This window comes from Dreissena polymorpha, chromosome 11 (assembly GCF_020536995.1).
Source record: "Dreissena polymorpha isolate Duluth1 chromosome 11, UMN_Dpol_1.0, whole genome shotgun sequence".
Lineage (NCBI taxonomy): Eukaryota > Metazoa > Mollusca > Bivalvia > Myida > Dreissenidae > Dreissena > Dreissena polymorpha.
This window is the reverse complement of record NC_068365.1, coordinates 12,536,319-12,560,689: the sequence shown is the minus strand read 5'-3', so window position 1 is coordinate 12,560,689 and position 24,371 is coordinate 12,536,319. Positions and strand designations below refer to the sequence as shown.

The 24,371-nt window shown below is 38.8% G+C and overlaps 2 protein-coding genes across 2 annotated transcripts in view; one reads left to right on the top strand and one right to left on the bottom strand.

Annotated features, from left to right (window-relative positions):
• Window positions 1–853: 853 nt before the first annotated feature.
• Window positions 854–24,371, bottom strand: part of LOC127850354 (dehydrogenase/reductase SDR family member 6-like) — a 28,371-nt gene continuing 4,853 nt past the window's right edge. The window contains exons 5-9 of the mRNA XM_052383328.1: window positions 6,836–6,944; window positions 4,228–4,288; window positions 3,738–3,851; window positions 3,049–3,200; window positions 854–1,188 (exon numbers count right to left, since the gene is read on the bottom strand). Of these exons, the coding sequence (XP_052239288.1) occupies window positions 1,135–1,188; window positions 3,049–3,200; window positions 3,738–3,851; window positions 4,228–4,288; window positions 6,836–6,944 (490 nt within the window). The 3' untranslated portion in view covers window positions 854–1,134. The remainder of the gene's footprint in view (window positions 1,189–3,048; window positions 3,201–3,737; window positions 3,852–4,227; window positions 4,289–6,835; window positions 6,945–24,371) is intronic.
• Window positions 8,127–22,824, top strand: LOC127850353 (uncharacterized). The gene is made up of 2 exons (XM_052383327.1): window positions 8,127–8,202; window positions 14,527–22,824. The coding sequence occupies exon 2, from the start codon at window positions 15,690–15,692 to the stop codon at window positions 16,893–16,895; it is 1,206 nt and encodes a 401-aa protein (XP_052239287.1). The 5' UTR covers window positions 8,127–8,202; window positions 14,527–15,689; the 3' UTR covers window positions 16,896–22,824.

Here is a 24,371-nt window from a genome sequence, read left to right as displayed (position 1 = left end):
AAAAGCACCTTTTAAAACAAATACTACAACATTAATAAAGATAGTTAGATCGCTAAATCGAGAAATGTCTTCAAAATGTGTTAAGGGCAATTGTGTGTTTTTACTTGCAAAAAAGTTTATATTCACCAATTAATTAAGGGGTGCGGCCAGTTTATGCCCGATGGACATGATTTAAACAATTTTTTTATGACTTCTGTGTTGTGTCAGTTACCAGCGTATTCTGATTGTGGTTCAAATTTTGAAAGAATACTTTATTTTAAGATACACGTCTATTTAAACCATATGATCCCCGAGACGTGTGCTATGTACATGATTGTGAGCACACTTTGGAGAGCACATTTTCAAAACACACACACACACACACACTACTTATAAAAAGTATGGGCATTGTGACCTTACCGAAGATTTAAAAAAAGTTATTTTGCTTTATCCCTTTTAATAAATCACGCAGGCCTGGGGCCGGCCGCCAGTTTTTACTACTAGCTAGGGAATGAATGCAAGTTTTGCATAGACCACCGTAAATCTTGGATTCCTAATACATTTGTATTTAACGTCTGGAACTTGTGGTTTAAGAGTTTCCACTTCTTTAATATTTGTGTACGTATGGTGACCTGCATCTACAGCCGGCTTAAAAGATAAGAAAAAAAATAAAGAGAGCACGCAGAGATAGTCCTGTGAAGAGTCGTGTAAATCTACCACATGGACTGGGGGATATTAATCTAACCCAGTAGCTGAGCATGAGCACGGTGGGCTATTGTGAGCTCAACATGTAAGTTTCCGTCGGGTCTCAAACATACGACCGCCGTATTAAGGGTCTTTCATTCTAGCAATTGGACGTCAAATAACACACACATATTCAATTAGTTTTATTGTGTACCTTGAATATAAATATTAAATTGTATTAAAACGCATTGGAATGTTCGCTATTGTGAGCCCTGCTATTGTGTATGAGCTTCGTCCGAAGAAACTGGGCGAAACGCATGTGCGTAAAGTGTCATCCCAGATTAGCCTATGTAGTCCGCTAATCTGACATAACACTTTACGCCGAGCATTAACCACAGTGTTCCACCACGAGGTTCTGTATGATGCACGGACGAGCTGCATGAGATCTTGCACAGGATGTACGAGCCCAGTCTACAAGCTCCAGCCTCCGTCAATGATGAACTGCTGACCTGTTATGTACTCCGACTGAAACATGAACAAGGACAAAACATTAGAATGTATTAGAAAGGACACAACATTAGAATGTAATAATTTATGGAGCCGCGATCTTGGAATCGGGGCTGAATATCGTAGAATCGTGGTTAGGCTCGTAAGTTAGGATCAGGATCCTTTTAGCCTACATCTTCGACTTCGTTATCATATGATGACTGGACTTCTTAAGCACTAACAGGTTTAAAAAAAACACTTTTCACCAAACAAATCTAATGGTATTTGGTACGTCCAATATCTCCATTGACATATAACACAGGTTAGAGCATGTAATGAGCATCATTATCCTACACTTTGTCAAGTCTGTTATTGAAAATATTTAAAGACTTCGCAGACACTACTTCATAAGGTAAATAATTCCATTCTGATATGCTTCTTTGAGAGAAACTTTTCAGCCTAAACTTTGTCTCACATCTAGGTTTTGCAAGTTTAAAACAGTGTCCTCTAGTTATACATTTGTTAAAGGAGAAAAAAACGTTCACACGGTATATCATCAAGTTAATTAATAATCATCTAGCACTGAATAATATCTCTTCTTCTACGTCTGTGGGGAAGGCGGGGTAGTTTTAACTTTTTTAAACGATCATTGTAGTTCACATTTTGAAGGCCTTGAATTAATATGGTGGAACCCCTCTGAACAACCTCAATACTTATATTTTTTTCCGTTGGTAAGGATACCAAACTGTGTTCCCGTATTCAAGTTGTGGGCGCACAAAAGCTTTCAATAATTTAACATACGAATGCATGTTCGAAAAGTGTCATCCGAGATTAGCATGTCAAATTCGTACAGGCTAATGAGGGAGGACTCTTTCCCCATAAACTGGATTTTCACTATAAACAGACTAACTTCAAAATCAGAATAATATAAAGCGGAAAGAGTCGTCCTTGATTAGCCTGTGCGGGCTGCAAAGGCGTATTTGGGACAACACTTAACGCATTTTCCCTGTTATTATAGCACATGCCTAAACATATGGACCGACGGCATTATGTTGTTTCTTAAAAATAAAATATGCTTTTTCTACGAAAAATGTCGACTAAGCCGTACTGGTAAATCAATCTGCAGGGTTAGTGTTATAGTTTAAAGTAAATTGTTAAAAAACACAAGAATAACACAATTGTATGTATTAAAACGCGAAATTCATAAATTACCAGATTCATATTCTGACAAATATCAATGGCATTTCTTAATGGGGATTATACTCAAGGTAGTGTCAACCACCCGGTAGAGGTTGCGGGTGCGTAGTGGACATCGCGTCCGCCTAGCGGTCAGGGTTCGATCCCCACTCTCACAGCATTCTTGATATGAGCCGTGCTCTGTGAAAAGGGGGTTTAATGTGCGTAATGTGTCGTCCTATATTAGCCTTTGCAGTCCGCATAGGCTAATCAGGGACGAAACGTTCTACCTTAACATGAATTTTTGCTCAGAAGAGACTTTCTGTAAACGAAAAATACAATAAAAGAGGAAATTGTCGTCTTTGACTTGCCTTTGCAGACAGCCTAGGTTAATCTGAGACGACACTTTACGCACATGCATTAAACCGCCTTTTCACAGAGTACGGCTCATATTTATTCTCTAGTCATCAAGTACTTGCTCTACCAACTTAAAGGCTGAAAATACTGCAACCCCTTACATGGTTTACCACTATCGATTTTAAATACAGCTAGCCACGTTTATAGCTATTTTGAAATCTTATTTGGAATGAAAATAGAGGAAATCTTATAAAAGGATAAGGGATCCCAGTTCTAACCAATAACTCATACGTTTCCTCAACAATCAAGTTAATACAAATTCCGTTAAGCCACCGACCCTTTGCGTAGAATAAAGCGTACACTCACCTCATCAGATGCCAGGAAGAGAAGAAGGTTAGCGACTTCCTGTGCAGTACAAAGCCGCCCGAGCTTCTGGCGGGCCACGAAGTCCTTGCGGGCCTGCTCGGGGTCGGGCTGGGCCTGGATACGACCCTGCAGCGATGGCGTGTCTACCGTGCCTAAAATGCGAACAGTAATGGGGCGGTATTAGTTTTAAAAGTTTATATAAACGGATTAGTCTCATCATGTGTTTGCATGAAATAGGTATCTATTCAAAGTCCTAGCTAGATTATCTTTAAAACAGTCAAAGATATGTTCTTATGATGATATAATAACACGTTATCATAACGGGAAACTCAGAAATACCATTTATTTTGTATATGTGGCATTATCTTGACTATAATAAATGACTTCGCCGTCCACACTTACCCGCATCATAAGACTTCGTGGTTATGTTCATAAAACAATCAAGAAAAGTTACATGAATGCTATACCTTTTCTTATTTTTCGTGATATCACAGTACATGTAAATGGTTTACAAGATCAGAGCATAGCTATACGACCACTCTCTGCAGAGAGGATGGTATTGCACGGTGGTCGGAGACAACTCATAAGTATCTAAACCAAAGACGTTCGATTTGATTTGCACAAATAGCATATTGCTAGTCTGCTACGATTCCGAAATGGTGTGATAAAAACAATCACGTGACCCGTACCCGGACATACGCAATTGACCCGGATGTGGTTGCCGACGAAGTCCGCTGCGAGCGCCTTCGTGAGGCCGATCACCGCCGCCTTTGTGGTACCGTACACAAACCGATTAGGCACACCTGTCATATACAACGTATATTTTAAAACGTATATTTCTTCCACTTAATGCTTTAACAAACATTAAAACGGGGTTAAAAAGTAAAGTACAAATTGGTTACCTAATTATTCACTTAACGTGTTTTAGAAAAGTTTGCGACAATATTTTAAGACCATTTCATGACTTTGAGAAGTCCTCAAACGAAACAACTACTTACTACACTAATAATTAATTGCAATAAATTTACATTTGTCTCCAAATGAAACTCCAACCACGATTGTTTTTAACACATTTAACAGTACAGCTTCGTTCTGAACACAAACAATACTTCCAAGGTCTTCGAAACAACAGATACTACACTCGTATTAAAATAAACATTTAGTTTTGAGATAGATTACCTTTAATACTGGAAGCGACCGATGACATATTTATGATATTTCCGGAATTATGTGTAATCATCTGGAAAAAAAGAGAGTTGATTTGTCTTTATTTCGTTGCTTGAGTGTTTTTTTTATAAATATTATTAGCTGAACTTTGCTCATAAATAACATTATCGAAGCGGCAAACGCCTTGTATTATTCACGAACTATCCTCTGCGAGTATTCCGTTTACCTCTCAGTAAGACTAATCATAATAGACCCCTCCAGTCGGAAATACTAGGCGATCGTGAACAAACTACAAACTTTCAAGAAGATTAGTATGATACGCTGTCATCCATTATTCCATACATCTACTCCTACAGGCTCAAAGGTTCCGGCCAGTCGCATTTGCTCAGTGCTTGATGGTGGATGCATGTGTTCAGTCATTTTTCGGCTTACTGCCTGGGGCCGTCATGGAAATGCCCCAAGGTTGAATCTCAGGCACATGTCGTGGTTTAGTAAATTATGCCTTCTTCGATGTCGGAAGATTACCTGTTCTAGCCTGGAAAGGTGATCGTAGATACCATATGGCTGTTAAGTACTGAATAGGCACTTGACGATGGTGTTTCGCTCTAATGTTCTTCTCTTGGTCTTCTTCCCCTCTCGAGCTCTCAAGTTTGCTATTTTAAATTCCGCAAGAAAGGTCGGTCACGCGAGTTGTGTATTGTGTTTTTTTTCTTACAATTTGACCCAGCATTTGTAAAAATATTACAAGATATATACATTTCAAGAAAAGAAATTTATTTCTGCACTAAATAAGACCGAGTTCATGGAAATCGCTGCACAATTGATGAAGTTATGGCTGTTCAAAGGGATGCATCCTGTTTTCGGGTGATATTGAGTAGAATACATTGTTATATATATATTTGATAGTGATTTTTTTTTCAGAGAAGTTTATTTTTGTTCGTTATAATTTGATTATCTATCATTCAAAATGATGTTTTTACTAATTAGTATCATAGCCGCACGCTAACAACCTGTGAGTAGGAGTAAGCAGAGTTACATTACACTGAACAGGAAAGTTTCTAGAAGTTTAAATCCTCTCCTTCTGAAAACATCGTATGCGTCTAACAAAATTTCAATTAAGAATTAAGATGTATTAGTTATAGCCTAATTAATGTTTATAGTTTTAATCCCCTAACATGTAAAATATTCTGACTATTCCCTGCAACTACGTTAAAAACTACGTTAGGTTAGGGAGGTTACTATGAAAGGTAGTTACCCGATAATTACGTTGTAAGGCCCAAAATGAAAGCTCTATAGCAAGGAAGTAAGAAAAAGCCAGGCGTTGTATATAAATATTGTTATACCTACAGTAGCGTGTCCAGGGGCGTAGCTAGCATTTTTTGAGCTGTAGGCCCTATATGATACATAAAAAAGGGGGTTCCGGGGGTCCTCCCCTGGAACAAATTTAAGTCCTATAACGCCTGTGGTGAGATTTAAAGCATATCTATGACAAATAATAAGATAAGAAAATATAAGACTTTGGTCTGTTTTTGTTTGATGTTTTACTGTTATATCTCAATGTAAGAGAACTAAATATTGTTTTTGTTCAGCATCAAGGGATCGAACCGACCCGGATTCAGTCAATGGATCGGGATACGGGGGAAAGTGCTCCATTTTAAATTTCCGCGGTCATAAACATTATTCGGAATGTTTCTTAAAAATCCAACGATAATCGATTACAACTTACTGTAGTGTTGAAAGCATGGAAAGAGAGACAAGTAGATCTTCATGTAGATCTATGTAAACTTGTAACAGCAAGTCATGTGGAAAGAAACGAGCTAGCATCTATGCACACAGAAAGAAGAGTTGATAATTGGAAGATATGTCCTTTGAACACGACCAGAATCCACTGTCTGAGGATTATGCCAATATGCCAAGTCAAGTAATATTTATTTATAAAGTCGGGTATATAAACAAATTAACACAAGCTCTGAAGAGCTTTTCAAACCGACGTATAAACTCAACATTTACATGATAACACAATAGCACTTACAGTATACAGTTACATAACTAAAGACACATTATTAAAAATGTTAAAAACTGTTTAACATGACAAAAAGAGCAATACATGGCAACATCATATTGGGTAACGAAATCGATTAATTATCTAACTAATCAATCAATTAATTATTTAGATAATTAGACAATTTAGATAATTAGACAAAACAATCATCCTTGCAATCTGCTAAAATTGAAACTACTCAAGCACAGATATCTGTAGATAAAGATTATGAAACAGCACAGTTATTATATAGCATTAAAATATATAAAATAATCTGACTAGAGTTATTCATCATGGATATTTAAGCACAATAATGGCTAAACATTATGTAATGCAGATTTCTAACACCTCACCCCCTCAGGGTCAAGATTTTAATGCGTTTTTCGAAATTGAAGCATTTTTATTTTTTTCATGTTTATCAAAAATTGTAGGCCCGGGCCAGCTGTGCCTAATAACATCTACGCCCCTGGTGTCGTATAATATAATGTGTTCTAATAAATGTCATTTATAATATCACGGGGGATAACAGCGAATGACGTGTTCCCTTATACAGAGCGGTCGTCCCGGACGACAACGTACCTTGGGCAGGAAGGCCCTGCAAATACGGTACATGCTTTTCACGTTGAGATCCATGGAGAAATCCCAGTCCTTCTCCTCTGTATCCAGTATGGTGCCGTTGAATACGAACCTGACGGAGAAAGACCGTAGCAGTTGAGCGTTTTTGATATTAATAAATATAATACTAAACTCTTTACCTATATATATTTATCACATGCCATACCCTGTTACCCATGTTATATAACCATTACATATATTTTATCTAACATGTAGTATACTTTTTTAAGCGTTTTCATTGGCTTAGTTTTCGTGAACCGACCAATCGCATTTTCTAATTTTGCTGAAAGGACGTTGCAACGTCAAATGACGTCACGAAATGTATCGGGATTTATAGAGGATATTTGTTGGGTTCGATGGAATATCAATTTTATTTCACGAGTGATCATATACAATAATATCTTCACTCGTGGCGCAGCCACGAGTGAAAATATGTATTGTTTATGATCACGAGTGAATTAAAATCGATATTCCAACGAATCCAACAATTTTTCTTTTTCTTTTATGCTTTTATAAACGTTTATTTACATTGTAAAAGAGTTTAACTGGATAATGTCGCTGGATTTATGACGTAATTTCGTCGAAAAAATGACGTCATTTCACAGTAAAACAGTCAAAAATATCGTTATTTGTCACTGTTATTTTTCACTGTTTGCAACAGTGAAATACCAGATTTATTTCACTGATATTTTTCTATAAACCACCTGAAAGCATTAAATAAATCATTATATTTGAGTAAATATTTATTTAATTTGCTCATTTAAAAGCATGTGATAAAAAAGATCTCACACTCGTTGTCATATCATACCATATTTTCTTAAACTCGTCCAGGAAATTCGTTAGTAAGCTCGCCAAAGGCTCGCTTACTTACAAAATTCCTGAACTCGTTAATAAAATATGGTATGATATGACAACTCGTGCCAGATCCTATATAGTCTATATGGAAAAAAACGCAATTTTCGGATTTTACCTCAAATGTTGAAAGCGTGAATATTCCTTGTGGTTAAATAAGTTCGTAGCGCGACAAGCTAAATCTGTGATTGAAATATTATCCGAATTCAACGAACTTTCGCTATTGGAGTATTGAGCGCAGTATGGAGTTTATTCATATTAATACACATTCCTGCATGCACTGCCGCTCACCTATCTAACACTTTTTGTATAGAGTTTGTGTGGCGGTGTAGATGGTAAGTAATAAGTACCCCCTTCAAATTTTTAGTAATTTAACAACTTTTCGGTAGTTTATCTGTTGGCGAAATCGGCGCACAGTCCATCTTCGCCATACCGATATGAAATAAAGAATTTTAACATCGGAATTTCTTTATTTATAGGTACGTATACTCTTTACTTTCTGTCCTCACTATGCCCTTAATATCGTATTGATATATACTTTCAACGGGACATTATTATTTTGTTCATAATGCCCTCTTTGTTAAAAAATCGAGACTGAAATATCATCAATTATGTGTTTAAACCAGTAAATTAGGAATCATACATTTGCTTTGTTCAGGCCGTGCCGTTTCTCGACAAGGACCTCAGCGCCTAATATGGAAACGTGGGACCAGTCGTAGTAGATTCTGATTGGTTAGTTTAGTGTTGTAGCTCGTACAAGCACGTTATAAATGGCCAATTACGGGTTTAAAGACAACAAGACCATGCTACTCAGAAAGCGTTCATTACCCAAACTCCTAGTCGTACCAAAACACCACAGGTTACATTCAACTATTCATTTACACACAACACTACATTCCTCCCCACCTTTAAAGAAAAACTGCATAAAGTTAAATTAAACAAATTACTGAGCAACATTTAAAAAAAATAAGTAATCAAAGTAATTTGTTTCAATGTCCATGTAAATAAAACACAAAACTTCACAGTCCTTATAGATTAATCAAATCTCCACTCTCATAATAACTCTGATAAAAGTTTCTTTACTTAAACATATCAAGGAAATCTAAAGTTTCACACAATTGTTCAAAGCATAAGTATTTATGTGGGAGGTAAGTCATAATGGTAATAATAAACAACTCACATTCAACATACACTCATGGTTCAGGCATATAATCAAAGATTACTTGAATAGACAATAAACATTAGCAGCCATATGCTTAATGGGAAATCCTTTTGATACTTTGTTTAATTATTATACAACAATATAATGTTATTAACTTAATCCTAATGTCTTAAGTTTAATAGCTTGTCATTGCCTATAAATGATCATGGCGTAAAATGATTATTATTTTACATTGATAAAACAATCATTTAACAATGTTAACAATTTAAACAAAAATTAAACTTATATCAAAACTTCCAATGATTTTTCAAATATCATGATCTTGAATAAAACAGACACTGCTAACCTATGTCAGTTCAAAATCACAGAGTCTCTTAGGCATTCCCGCTGCTCTAGGTGGATTTCTGCGCAAGGGAACAGGAGTCATTGTAGGAGACAAATCAGATTGACTCGAACCAAGGTCAGGTAACTGAGGGACTGGACATTCAACAATGCTTTCAGGTTCACCCTCAGGATCAGGATCAGGAATACTAGCATTAACAGGTCTGAAATGTGAGGAATTGCGAGTAATGGTATGACCATTCCTATCAGCGATAACCATGCTTCCACGTCTCTCTTTGACTGTGTAAGGGTCAGGGTTATATGGAGGTGTAAGTTTGTCAACCTTACGCTGTTTGACCAGCACCTGGTCACCTGCTATCAATGTACACGGACTTGTGTGACGTCTGCTGTCTGCATACTGTTTCATCTTTTGCTTACTGTTTGCATCATTTATCGCCAAACGAGTAGAGACAGAAACAGGATAGACAGGCTTTGAGATTTCAGGTAGTCCCATACTCATCTTTCTCCCAACAAGGGCTTCAAAGGGGGATATCTGAGTGGATGCATGGGGAGCTGCTCTATAGTGCATGAGAAAATCATGAAGTTCATCTCTCCAATCACGGTTCGCAGCAACTGCAGCCCTAACAAACTTGTTAAGTGTGGCCATAAACCTTTCTACAGTTCCGTTGGCCTCAGGCCAAAGAGGAGTAATTCTTCGGTGTTTGAACCCACAGGTAGAAGCAAACTCTGCAAATTCCTGTCCCTGAAATGGAGGACCATTGTCTGACTTCAGGACAGAGGGAAATCCTTGTCGAGCAAAGATAGACTTCAATCTAGGTACAACAACTTTGGCAGCTGTCGAATAAACAATCTCCACTTCTGGGAACCGGCTGTGTTCATCCATTACAACAAGCAAGTATTGGCCAGATGGGAAAGGACCTGCAAAGTCAACAGCAACTTCTTCCCATGGCTTAGAAGGAAGCTTTGTAGGACAGATAGGTTCTCGTTTGTTTGGACCGGGATATGAAGCCTGACATGGGATACAAGATCTAACCGCATCCTCAACCATCTTATCAATGCCGGGGAACCACACCTTCTCCCTAACTAGTTGCTTTGTCTTAACCATGCCTTGGTGGGTATGATGAGCAATTTCGACAACATGCTGCTGCAAGGAAGTGGGAACAACAATGCGGTGGTCACGCAAAATAACACCATCTACTATCGAAAACTCATCTCGAAACCTGACAAAGGACGTACAATCGGAGTGAGACCAGTTGCCGGACTGAATGGCTGTCATAACTTTCTGCAGTGTAGCATCCTCTCTGGTTGCGGTTTGAATCTCCTGTAAGGACATAGCTTTCGGTACTGCCTTCTGGACAATGAAAGCAACATGAGCCTCAGCTGCATTATCACGTTTTGGCTTCGTGAATGGGTGCCTGCTCATATAGTCAGCAGGATTCAGGTCATCTTTACCTGGACGATACTCGAGTGTGAACTGATACGGCATCAACCGAAGACGCCATCTCTCAATGCGCGCAGAAGCAGGTTTACGACTGTTCACAAGACCTAGAAGGGGTTTGTGATCTGTGATCACCTTGAATTCAGAAGCAAAGAGATACAGATGGAAGTGCTCAACACCATAAACAACAGCTAACATCTCACGATCTGTTTGTGAATATCGCTGTTCCACGTCTGTGAGTGCACGGCTTCCGTAACATATAACTCTACCTTCCTGAGTGAGAATCGCTCCGACTCCAACAGGGGATGCATCAACAAGAACCTCAGTTGACTTGTTCTGGTCAAAGTAAGCCATCACCTTAGTACTAGACAGAGCAGATCGCAAACTATCAAAAGCATTTTGGGCATCACTTGACCAATCCCAAGGAACATCTTGCCTAGTGAGACGTCTGAGTGGCTCAGTCATGGTTGCATAGTGAGGTATGTATCGAGAAACATACTGCGTCATGCCAAGGAAAGATCTTACTTCAGCTGGGTTTTGAGGAGCTGAGTGACCTACAATAGCCTTAATTTTTTCTGGATCAGCCGAAACACCTGTATCGCTGAAAACATGGCCAAAGAAAGAGATTTTGTTTACAGAAAAGACACATTTATCTCTGTTGAGTTTGGCACCACATCTGTTCAGTCGCTCCAATGTAAGGCTAAGTGCTCGATCATGATCTGACTGAGATTTACCATGAATAATGATGTCGTCTGCCAAGTTCTTTGCACCAGGGATGTCAGCAAGGAGGTCTGCAACCGTCTTCTGGAAAATTTCAGATGCAGCATTCACACCAAACAATAGACGTTTGTAGCGCCGTAAACCAACATGAGTGACAAAAGTAGTGATGTACCTGCTGGACTCATCAAGTTCAAGTTGGTGATATGCGTTGGACAGATCAAGTTTGCTGAATACTGTAGAACTATTCAAATCTGACATAAGTTCTTCCACAGTTGGCATAGGGTGTTTCTCCCTAGAGATAGCCTTGTTAGCCTCACGCATGTCAATGCAAACACGAACACCTTTTGACTTTTTGGGGACAACTACAACGGGGCTTACCCAGGGTGTGGGACCTGAAATAGGCTCAATAACATCAAGGTCTTCAAGACGCTTGAGTTCAGCCTCAACATCTTTGCGTACATGGAATGGAATTCGCCTATGACGCTGTGTCACTGGGGGAACATCATGATCAATGTGCAGTTTCACAGAGATGCCCTCTATCTTGCCCATCTTGCCATCAAACAGAGAAGGGTACTGATCTGGAATAGAACTTGAAGCTGCAAACGAAGAAAATGCAAACTGAACAATATCCAGAGCTTGAGCAGTTTTGGCCCCAAGGAGACAGCTGGACTGCCTAGAGTCAGTGTTACCTACAACATACATGTCAGCAGTAACTGTTTTACCCTTATGGTTGTTCTAAAATAACCCTTAACATCTAAAGGTTGAGATGCACCGTATGCAAAAATCAATGGTACAGGCTGTTGAAGAGAAGGTTTGCTGCTCATGTTATTGTAAATATTTTCATTCATTATATTTACACTAGAACCAGTATCAATCAAAAATTTAACATCACTGTTAAAAATATTAACACAAACAGAGGGTATGCTAGAATTTGTACAACAAAGGTTAAATACAGATTCATCACTAGAACTATTTTGTGTAGCTTCTGAAGTACTGGCTTCTGTATAGTTCACATGTTGTAATCTTGATCTGCAAACTGTTTGAAAATGATTTAATTTGCCACAATGATGACACTTCTTCCCAAATGCCGGACACTTCCGGTCTACATGTTTGCCACCACAGTTACGACAGTCAGTGCCAGTTCTTGATGCCTGGGATGGGTTGTTGTAGGAACCACGACCTCGTGAAGATACACTACGACCACTCGAAGACACACCACGACCACGCGAAGACACACCACGACCACGCGAAGATACACCACGACCACGCGAACCACCAGGGATAGTGTGGATAGCGTTAGCGTTAGCTGCTTGCCGTCCCTCCATGTCAGACGCTCTAACCTCGGAAACCTCCAATGCGCGAGCCTCTTCAATAAGTCTGTCAAGAGTAAAGTTATCTCGCAGAGCTCGACGTCTGATGCGTGTAGACGTGCATCCTTGTATAACTTGGTTAAGGATCTCAGTGTCCTTGTTGTGAAATTCACATGTCGCTGCAAGGGTTCTTAGCCTTGTGTAAAGGTGTCGATCGACTCACCAGATTCTTGTTTCGACTGCCTAAACTTATAGATTTCGTAGGTAAGATTCTGTTTCGGAGTGAAATAGTTTTTGAATGAGGAACACAATTTTCCATATTCGTCAGGGGTTTCTATGTTATCACCGTTTTCATTCTGTACAGTTTTAGTAGAACCTACCCCTTTTTGTTCATCAGTGAACGAGTCATATATGTCGAAACACTCTTCGCCACAGTAATGCAGAAGGAGAGCCTTTTTGCGCTTGTCAATATCAATGTCCAGTGCACAGATTAAATTGTCTAATTTTTCCGTCCACTTACGCCACCGTACGCCGGCTGAATTTGACGAAGAATTTGACGTGTCGCCGCTGTCATGGATGTTGAACGAAGGAAATGGAGGAAGGTTGGCCATCCTCGTCGCCAGTTTAGTGTTGTAGCTCGTACAAGCACGTTATAAATGGCCAATTACGGGTTTAAAGACAACAAGACCATGCTACTCAGAAAGCGTTCATTACCCAAACTCCTAGTCGTACCAAAACACCACAGGTTACATTCAACTATTCATTTACACACAACACTACAGTTAGCTCGGTGCGTTTTTCCTTTACGTAATTGTCTGGTTCTTTAGTGAAGTAGCCAATACAACTTAATATGCAATCTCAGGAAATAAATGCAATTTATCATTCCCTCTGTATATATTGTTGATCCCTACATCATGGTAAAGTACAAGAAACACGGAATTAACAGTGTATGGTTGTTTATTATAGTGTGTGTTGTTTAAACAAATCAAATGTTTTTTTGAAGTCCATACATGAATGAGTTATTGTTAGTTTGATTATATAATGGTCATTCAGATTAGTTTCCATGTTTGTGTTATTGTCTCTTCAAACATCATTTTGCGTGCCAACTACAACTAGTCAGTATTAAGGTCTCATTCTGTCGAATGCGTTTTTATTCAATGTATGTCCAGTTATTTCCTTTTTTGTTCATAGTATTTTGTTATTAGATGCATGCGTCGGTACTTTAAAATACTCAAGGATACGTTGTTATTAGTGTCATGTTTAATACCATTAAGTGTTCTTTACAAAATATTACGTAATAATTAATATCAGAGATCAATTACTTGTAATGAGAGACACAGTCACCTAACAATTTAGATTTGTTTGCTTATTCTTACTCATAGTATTGTATGTTCTCTTTGTAAGGTAATTGAAGTACATGTACATGTGAGTTCAATGATAATTATAACTGAAATAACCCCTAGACAAAAGTAGTAAATGTACAACTTGCGAGCCAAAGTCAGAACTTTGCATTTTGAACGTGTAAACTATCATTTGTTCAGCATTGTTATCTTTGAATGAGTATTACAACATTAAATCCAATGTCATCGGATAATGTTCATTATATTACTATTATATAAGTTGTTAGGCAATCGATAGTTGATGTAATGTTCTGTCATCATATACATGCCATTCTTTATATTGCATATATCATGTAAGTTGCTATGCGACCGGTATATGGTATAATGATTTGTCATCTGTCATGTAATAATGGCGAAATCGGCGCACAGTCCATCTTCGCCATACCGATATGAAATAAAGAATTTTAACATCGGAATTTCTTTACTTATAGATCCATACCCCGGAACATTTTGGGGGCTTGTCCGGGATCTAAATCTAATACAACAACAACAACAACAACAACAACATCAAGATGGATCCGACCAGTACCAGGAAGAAAATAGTCGATATCAGAAAAATCATATATAACCTGGAGGCGGATCGATTGACAGCACTGATCAAACTTGTGACGTCAAAACCGACTGTTCACTCAGTTACGACATATGAACAAGTTGAATATTTAGAAGAGCAACTGGCAAACATCATCATAGAAAAGAATGAAGAAAAGAAAATTAATCTTTGAGAAGAACTAGAGCAGCATGTTAAAGAAGTGTGTGCGACAACGCCTCCAACAGTGCCACCCGTTTCTGTCAGTATTACAGGGCATGGTGGGACGGTCCCATCAAAGCCACCAACGCCACCACCTGTGGTACCTAGCGTTCCGACCATTTTCAAAAAGGACTTTAAGGTGCATGGTACCATCGCAGATGCAGGGGGTTAGAGTTTCGCCAGTTTGAGGAGACAAATAGCAAACGGACTTGCAAAAGGACACACCGATAGAGAAGTTGTGGAGGGTGTGATCAGGGCATTCCAAGCCGGGTCGAAATTAAGGCATTATGTTGAAGGTAGAGATGCATTGACCAAGGATGTACTTAAGGAGATACTGCAATCATATTTTAAGGGTCAAACCCATACAGAACTTTACAAGAAACTTTGTAACTTGTCACAAGGAAGCCACGAATCAGAAACAGAGTTTTTGATGAGGTCGCTATATTTGAAACAAAAACTGATCACGGCGTCTACAGAAGAGGACCACATTCCATACGATGTAACACTCGTCGAAAGGATGTTTATTCACGCTTTACAGACAGGTAAGGGACGACAATATAAGGCACCGACTACGAACTGTGCTAGTTCCAGGGGTTAAGACGTCGAAGTTATGAAAGCTCTAAATGAAATCAACCTGGTTGAAACTGAGCATAAGCAGAAAGTCAAGACAAAAACTGTTTCGAGTGCTAAAGTTGACGATAATATGAAATCCATCGAGGATATGGTCAAGAAACTCCAAGAACAAGTTAACACGTTGCAAAAGACTGGACGTGGAAAAGAAAAGAAGAGAGGATTTTGTCAAGATTGTGTCACTAACAATAGATAGAGATGTGACCACTGTTTCAAATGCGGATCAGCAGGCCACATGGCCCGGGGGTGTTTTCATGGAAAGGAATCTTTAAACGGGAAAGGGTCACTGGCGCAGGGAGGCCAGTGGCCACAAGGACAGAAACTACTCCCCTAGATATTAATCTCATAAATACTCGAATAACAGAATTAGAAAATGGCAAACATAGTGATACTAGTAACCTTCTAAACACCAAGGGCAATATATTTCCGTTAATATCTTCAGTGAAGAACAAAATTGTAAATCTAGTGGGAGAGAAATGTGTAGTTAATTGTTCATTAAATGAAACCAACATTCACTGTCTATGGGACACTGGTGCCCAGGTGTCAATCATACCATCTAAACTGTGTAAAGATCTAGGTGTTCAGATTCAGCCTATAACTCACATAACTGGTTTAAACATTGAATCTGCAAGTGTTGACGTTATTCCCTATGATGGTTTTGTGAACATACAATTTAAAATTGGAAAACAGTCGGAGTCTCTTGACGTGCCATTTTTGGTATCCAGTATTGACTCAGTCAATAAACCAATAATTGGTTTCAATGTCATAACTATCTACCAAGACTTGGTTGGTGAAGATATAATGGGTCAACGACTGGTTGATGCAATTGATTGCTTGTCAAGAGATGCCGCAGTTTCCCTGTGTAAATTGATAAGAGATGAGTCCGATTATGGACAAGTAAAGATAGGTAAAAATAGTGTAACAATACCAGCTGGTACCACTAAATGGGTAAAGTGTTTTATGCATTGTAAGACTGTATTTGAGACAAACACGGCATACTTTGAACTAGCAATTGAGTCGTTGCCGAAGGGGTTAATTGCACATGAAGTTATTGTAACTGTACCTAAGGGTTCCACTTGTTCGGTTGAGGTTCCTATCGAAAATAATTCTTATCATGACATCGTACTTCCTAAAAGACAGGTGTTAGGTTCCATTACTACTATTAAGTCATATATTACCCTGACTGATAAGCGTAATCAGATACAGCCCAAGCCGACAGTCAACAGTGTGCAGTGTGAAGTGGGTTTTTCTGAAGAGATAAGTGATGACGCTTTTCAGTTAGATATGGTGAACACTGAGGGGTTGACATCGGACCAGGTAAGACAAATACAGGAGATGCTCCTCGCAGAACAGGACGCTTTCTCAAAAGGAGACAATGATGTGGGATTTGCACCCGACCTTGAAATGGAGATCAAGCTCTGAGATAGTGAACCCGTACGGAACACCTATACGTCCGTGCCAACACCGTTACAAAAAAAGGTAAAAAATTATATTTTAGACTTAGTGAATAAGGGTTGGATAAAAAAGTCAAAGTCTCCTTATTCAATTCCAATAGTCTGTGTAAGTAAAAAGGACGGATCCTTACGACTGTGCATTGACTATCGCCAATTAAATAACAAGACTATTCAAGGTCAGATTCCGATCCCTCGGATACAATATAAAGAAGTGAAACTCCAGCTGCTGGAGCAGTATTGAATTTTCATTAAAAACAATTAGTTGGTCCTTTATTTAAGGCAAGTGACCGATTGCCCAAACAGTACAAAACTGCACAATACAGCACAATACAAACCAACATAAACACAAAATATGAATAAAGCTGGGGTCACCGCCTTGGAACGGTCAATGCAAAGCATTGGGGGTTTAAACCTGGTTATAGAGCGCTCAACCTCACACTTGGCCCAGCAATATTCATAATACATTTAAGTGAAAATAAAATTTAACGTCATAGCATTGTAACTCAAATTAAAAAATAATAAAAGGGAATTAAAACGCATTCAATTTAATTACTATTTAATTACTCAATTGCATTGAAGATACAAGAGTAACAGAATTACAACTTTTTGACGAACGATCAAATAAAACTATTAACAATTGTCAACTACATTCCTTCTTTATAGAAAAGATTTGAGAATATAGAATCATAGAGTTAATATCTCAGATAATCATCGCGCAAATACAGGAAGAAGCAGCAATAATGGGTCACTTGATGGTCTAGGAGGTATTTCATGGTTCACAGTCTTGGATCAGGGTAAAGCTTACCATCAGGGTTTTGTTAAGGAAGAGTGTCGTCCTATTACCGCATTTACCACTCCATGGGGTTTTTATGAGTGGATAAGAAAGTTGTCTTGAAGGTCTGAGAGACGGAATTTGCATACCGTATCTCGATGACATCTTGATCTTCTCCAAAACGTTTGAGCAACATCTGATCGATGTGAAAACTGTACTGCAGAGGCTCAAGGCTAAAGGTATAAAGCTAAAACTCAAGAAATGTGAACTGTTCAAAAAACAGGTAAGATATCTTGGGCATTTGGTCTCTGAGAAAGGGTATTGCATGGACCCAGCTGACGTTTCGGCCGTCTTAGCATTAAAATCAAGAACTATTTAAACGGTAGGTGACGTCCGTCAGGTGCTGGGATTTCTGGGATATTACAGGCGGTATGTCAAAGATTTCTCAAGAAGGGCGAAACCACTGTATGACCTTTTGAACGCAGGTAAGGTACCAGCGAAACATGGTCAGGTGTCTTCTAAACAAAAGGTTGACTGAGCATCGGTTCATCAAATGATAATGGAGGGAATCATTGACGTTTTATGCACAAGACCGACTATTGCCTATCCGTACTTTAACAAAGAATTCGAACTTCACGTGGATGCGTCTCAGATTGGACTTCGTAGCGTTTTGTATTAGGCACAGAACGATGGTAAGATGGCAGTAGTCGCATATGGAAGTACACTTCAACACCGTTATTTCGAAGTCGTCGGGACCGTTAAAAAAACTTCGGATTAACGATTATTCGAAATAAACATTTGACAGACGACTTCTTTGATCCTGAAAAAATACAACATTGTGGAATTCGCATGGTTCGGTCACACTGTACTTTTAATAATTGTTTTACTTAAAAACGTAAACTAGTCAGATAGCAATATATTTCTACTTGTAACAAACGGAGGAATAAAACGATTCTTTTTCTTCTTTTTATCTTTCTCTAATTACAGAACATATAAAATATAATGCATTGCGCATCATACATGTAAATACATATGCATACATTTTCGGAAATGAATTCACTTTTTTTTAAATAAGACGCGATGTCTTTCTGAACACCGGCGTTAGCAGCACTAAACTGGACGCGTGTAACATATTTCTCCAATTTGTCAAGGAAATTGAAGAACTGGCTTCCGCCCGTGTTTTGCTCGCAGAACTGCCTTACGTCGTTGATGCATGTGGTCACACGTTGATTAGATATCATGTTCATGCATGTGTTGTCGGCCTCGTCGTCGGCTTTTGACGACATTATAAAATTAACATGCTACGCGCAGGCGACAAAGGTGTAATTATCGGCTTTGACGCACAACGCGCAGACGACAGGTGTGAAATTACGCTGTAGAACGTTAACGCCGGCAGAATCAAATTACCATCTACATTCAGGAAAATTAGAGTTCCTTGCTCTTAAATGGGCGGTAACAAAGCGGTTCAGAGATTACTTGTACTACTGTCCAGGGTTCACGGTTTACAGTGACAATAACCCGTTGACATACATCCAAACGACTGCAAAGCTTGATGCAACAAGACATCGATGGTTGGCTGAACTGGCCGACTTCAAATTTCGAATACGATATAAACCTGGCAAGTTAAATAATGATGCTGATGGCCTGTCACGTATGCCAACTGACTTTGATGAGTATCACACATGTTGCACTAAAGAAACCACAATGGATGAAACCAATACATGGGTGAGGGTAAGTTTAAATCGTAGCAGTATGGGAAGTGTAAGGGAGATGCTGCTTACTGATGAAGCTGATGCAGATGAAGGTAAGAATATCACACCAACTCTTAAAGGATTTTCCATAGACGAAATTCGAAAGGCACAGCAGATAGACAGTGCTATTGTGAGAATGTTGTCAGAGAATCAGATCCTTAACGGTAATGACCACGGTTTGTCAGACAATTGCAAACTGAGAGAGGTAAGTTGTTCATGGATAGATCTGAACTTCTGCGTAGAAGAACTAATAGTTCCAAACAACTAGTCCTTCCGAAACAATACCATCGGCGTGTCTTTTATGAACTACATGAAGAAATGGGTAATTTTGGAAAAGAACGGGTAGTGGACCTTGTAAAAGCTCGATTCTATTGGCCAAAAATGGAAGAAGACATACACCACTTCATTACCGAGGTTTGAGGTTGTTTAAAGGACAAGAGAGCCAATCTTCCTCGTAAGGCACTATTGCAGCCGATAGGGACATCTTACCCATTTGAATAAGTGTCAATTGACTATCTCCATCTAGAGAGAAGCAAGGGTGGTTATGAGTATATACTCGTCATTATGGACCATTTCACCCGTTTCGCACAGGCATACCCAACGAGGAACAAGTCAGGTAGAACTGCTGCAGAAAAAATGTTCAACGACTTCTTCATGCGCTTTGGATTTCCGCAGAGGTTACACCATGATCAAGGTCGGGAGTTTGAGAACCATCTGTTTTTAAGTCTAGAGAAGTTTTGTGGTATCACCCATTCTCGAACCACACCGTACCATCCACAAGGGAATGTACAGGTAAAAAGGTTTAATCGAACACTTCTGGGAATGCTGAGAACACTAGACAAGGAAAAAAGAACAGATTTGAAGAGCCATTTGAATAAGGTAGCGCATGCATACAACTGTACTAAACATGATTCTACTGGGTATGCGCCATTTTCCCTTTTATTCGGTCGTTCGCCAAGATTACCAATCGACCTAGTGTTTGGTCAAGATGAAACGACTGACCAAGAAACGCATAGAGGTTACGTCTTGAAGTGGAAGGCAGGTCTTCAAGAGGCGTTTGGGATAGCTAGAGAGAAGGTAAGTAAAGCAGAAGAAGATGCGAAAAAGAAGCACGATCGGGCAAGAGTAAGCCAATCTCTTCAACCTGATGACAGGGTTCTGGTGCGGAATTTCGGAGAAAGAGGAGGTCCCGGTAAGTTTAGATCATATTGGGAGGATAGTGTTTACTTAATTGTGAAACGAATGGCCGAGGATTCTCCTGTATATGAAATTAAACCGGAAATAGGTAATGGAAAGAGTAAGGTAATGCATAGAGACGCAATGTTGCCTTGTGACTTTTGAGGGTAAAAGGTTAAATGTTAAACCATCAAGAGAAAACGCTAAGGAGCAAGCCATGCCGATGTATAAAGGACAGGAAGTTATACAAGCGGATAAGGCTAGTAGAACATCTTCAAGTGCAACTGGGTACGAATCGTTGATGGAGTTGGAACTGAGGGAATATTCTTTGAACCCAGAAGCGAAAGAGTTTGTTCCAAGCGAAAACCATTCAATTGATGAGCACAGAAGTGTCGCCGTAGAAGTGAGCGATGTTGATGAAAAAGCTGAAGAACTCGTTTCAAGTGGAGATCATTCGATTGATGATCATAGTAGTGTCGCTGTAGAGGTCAGTGATGTTGATGAGATTCAGAGTACCGATGAAGAAGATGGTGAGCTCCATGATACTGGTTCAGATAGTGAAACTGATGAGAATGAGCCTCGGCGAATAGCAAGGCAGAGAAAGCCCAATATGAGACTCACGTACGATGAACTTGGTAAGCCAGGGTACCATCAAGTTATGAATGTATCCTGTGGGTTGTACCCAATCGATAATTGGTGGTAGGTGAATATGGGTAATGCATATGTGGAAATCATCCGGAGATCTCTCGCATATAATGCTACTATAGTCCACCTTATGTCGAGGTAAGTGTTCCTATTCTTTTAGTCAGACTCCATTAGTGAATACCTCTAATGTACGGACACAAGATGACTTACGCCTGATGAGAGGGGGCCTTGAGCAGGATGACTTACGCCTGAGGGTTGGATTCAGAGGTTGAAGCGAGGAAGTAGTCGATATGTTTGAAATTGACAAATGTAGGGCTTGATCACCCCTCACCTATTTTATTGTAATATTTACGCAGTGTGACTATATTGTCGTTTTGGTGACGAACCCGACTTTTAGGGTAGAGTATTGCTGTTCGGGTATGCGGCTCAGCAGAGTAGAGTATCGTTGTTAGGATTAGAGGTAAGGCTAAAGCGATCGCCTTAGTGTGGTGTCTCTGGTTGGAATTTGGAACTTTGTCAAGGGAAAAATGATGTTATTTTGAAATTGTCGAACGTTGTATATTTAATATGCCAAGTTCATGTGTTTAATTGTCTTGATATTATAGTAGGAAAAACATAATGTAGTATTAGAGGTAGTTTTAGTAGTAGTTATGTATGCCGTTTTAATGTCAGTTTGCCTCTCAGTAAGTATTATTGCAAATGTCGGGACGACATTTGTTTTACGGGGGGGTGTGGCGGTGTAGATGATCTTCAAACATCATTTTGCGTGCAAACTACAACTAGTCAGTATTAAGGTCCCATTCTGTCGAATGCGTTGTTATTCAATGTATGTCCAGTTATTTCCTTGTTCATAGTATTTTGTTATTAGATGCATGCGTCGGTACTTTAAAATACTAAAGGATACGTTGTTATTAGTGTCATGTTTAATACCATTAAGTGTTCTTTACAAAATATTACGTAATAATTAGAGATCTATTACTTGTAATGAGAGACACAGTCACCTTACAATATAGATTTGTTTGCTTATTCTTACTCATAGTATTGTATGTTATCTTTGTAAGGTAATTGAAGTACATGTACATGTGAGTTCAATGATAATTATAACTAAAATAACCCCTAGACAAAAGTTTTAAATGTACAACTTGCGAGCCAAAGTCAGAACTTTGCATTTTGAACGTGTAAACTATCATTTGTTCAGTATTGTTATCTTTGAATCAGTATTACAACATTAAATCCAATGTCATCGGATAATGTTCATTATATTACTATTATATAAGTTGTTAGGCAACCGATAGTTGATGTAATGTTCTGTCATCATATACATGTCATTCTTTATATTGCATATATCATGTAAGTTGCTATGCGACCGGTATATGGTATAATGATTTGTCATCTGTCATGTAATAATTGCGAAATCGGCGCACAGTCCATCTTCGCCATACCGATATGAAATAAAGAATTTTAACATCGGAATTTCTTTATTTATAGATCCATACCCCGGAACATTTGACATACATTTCCGAGTATTTTGTTTCAACCGCAATGACCGAATGTATAGAGGCGTTATGACCAATGGTATATATTGGAACTAAAAACAAAAATATCGAGTAGTTTGAGGTCAAGCAAATTTTGCCTGTTTCTTGGAATTTCGCAGTTTTCACAATATTTCGGTCGGCTTTCGATGGTTTACCTACACAAACTGGGCAAGCTGAACCAAATCGATTAACCGTTACTAATTGTGCATGCGTATTTCATTATATGACAAATTCCAGACTGGAATCGCAGATGCCACCTCCTGCGCAGATGCGGCCGCAGAAAATATAAAAACAAGAGCACCTCCTTGCGGGTGCAGACCGCTCATCTATTTTTTTTTAAAGGTGAAGGGACTCTCAATTTGAATCACAAAGGAGGGAGGGGTGGAGTGAAGAGGGGTGTATAGTGTAGGGGTTTACATTTATAACATTATCTTCCAAAAATGCGAAAAAAAACATGCAAAAAAATGGGGGGTGGGGGGGCTGGGTGGGGGGGGGGCTGGGTGGGGGGGGGGGGCTGGGTGGGGGGGAGGGGATTCTTGGGTGCGATGGTTGGACGGTATTTCAAAAATAAAATAATAAAATAAATATTTGTGTTTTTAAACCGTTTAAAAAAAAATTGGGGGGGCTGGGGTAGGGGGGGGTATAGTGTGAGGGTGTGATGGTCATTTGTGAGATGATCTTTAAAAAAAAATAGGGGGGATTCGGGGGGGAGGGGGAGGGAGGGCACGGGGGATGGTTTGGGTGGAGTCTATTGTGGTATGTCAGGTAAGAGTAGTTTTGTCAAAGTATCAATCAAATCTAATCATAAATAAAGAAGTTATGGCAATTTTAGCAAAATTTAATGATTTGACTTGAGAGTCAAAGTCATTCAAAGGTCAAGGTAAAATTCAACTTGCCAGGTACAGTAACCTTATTTGAAGTTTGAAAGCAATAGCCTTGATACTTTAGAAGTAAAGTGGATCGAAACACAAAATTTAACCATATATTCAAAGTAACTAAGTCAAAAAAGGGCCATAATTCCGTAAAATGCCAACCAGAGTTATGCAACTTGTTCTTTTACTGTACCCTTATGATAGTTTGCGAGTGTTCCAAGTATGAAAGCAATATCTATGATACTTTAGGGGTAAAGTGGACCAAAACACAAAACTTAACAAAATTTTCAATTTTTTAAGTATAAAGGGCCCATAATTCCGTCCAAATGCCAGTCAGAGTTACATAACTTTGCCTGCACAGTCCCCTTATGATAGTTAATAAGTGTTGCAAGTATGAAAGCAATAGCTTTGATACTGTAGGAATAAAGTGGACCTAAACACAAAACTTTACCAAATTTTCAATTTTTTAAGTATAAAAAGGGCACATAATTCTGTCAAAATGCCAGTCAGAGTTACATAACTTTGCCTGCACAGTCCCTTTATGATACTTAGTAAGTATTGCAAGTAAGAAAGCAATAGCTTTGATACTTAAGGAATAAATGGACCTAAACACAAAACTTAACCAAATTTTTCAATTTTCTTAGTATAAAAAGGGCACATAATTCTGTCAAAATGCACGCCAGAGTTATCTAA

Coding starts and splice junctions, on each gene's coding strand:
- LOC127850353 (XM_052383327.1), top strand. CDS start 15,690: ATGCGGATCAGCAGGCCACATGGCCCGGGGGTGTTTTCATGGAAAGGA.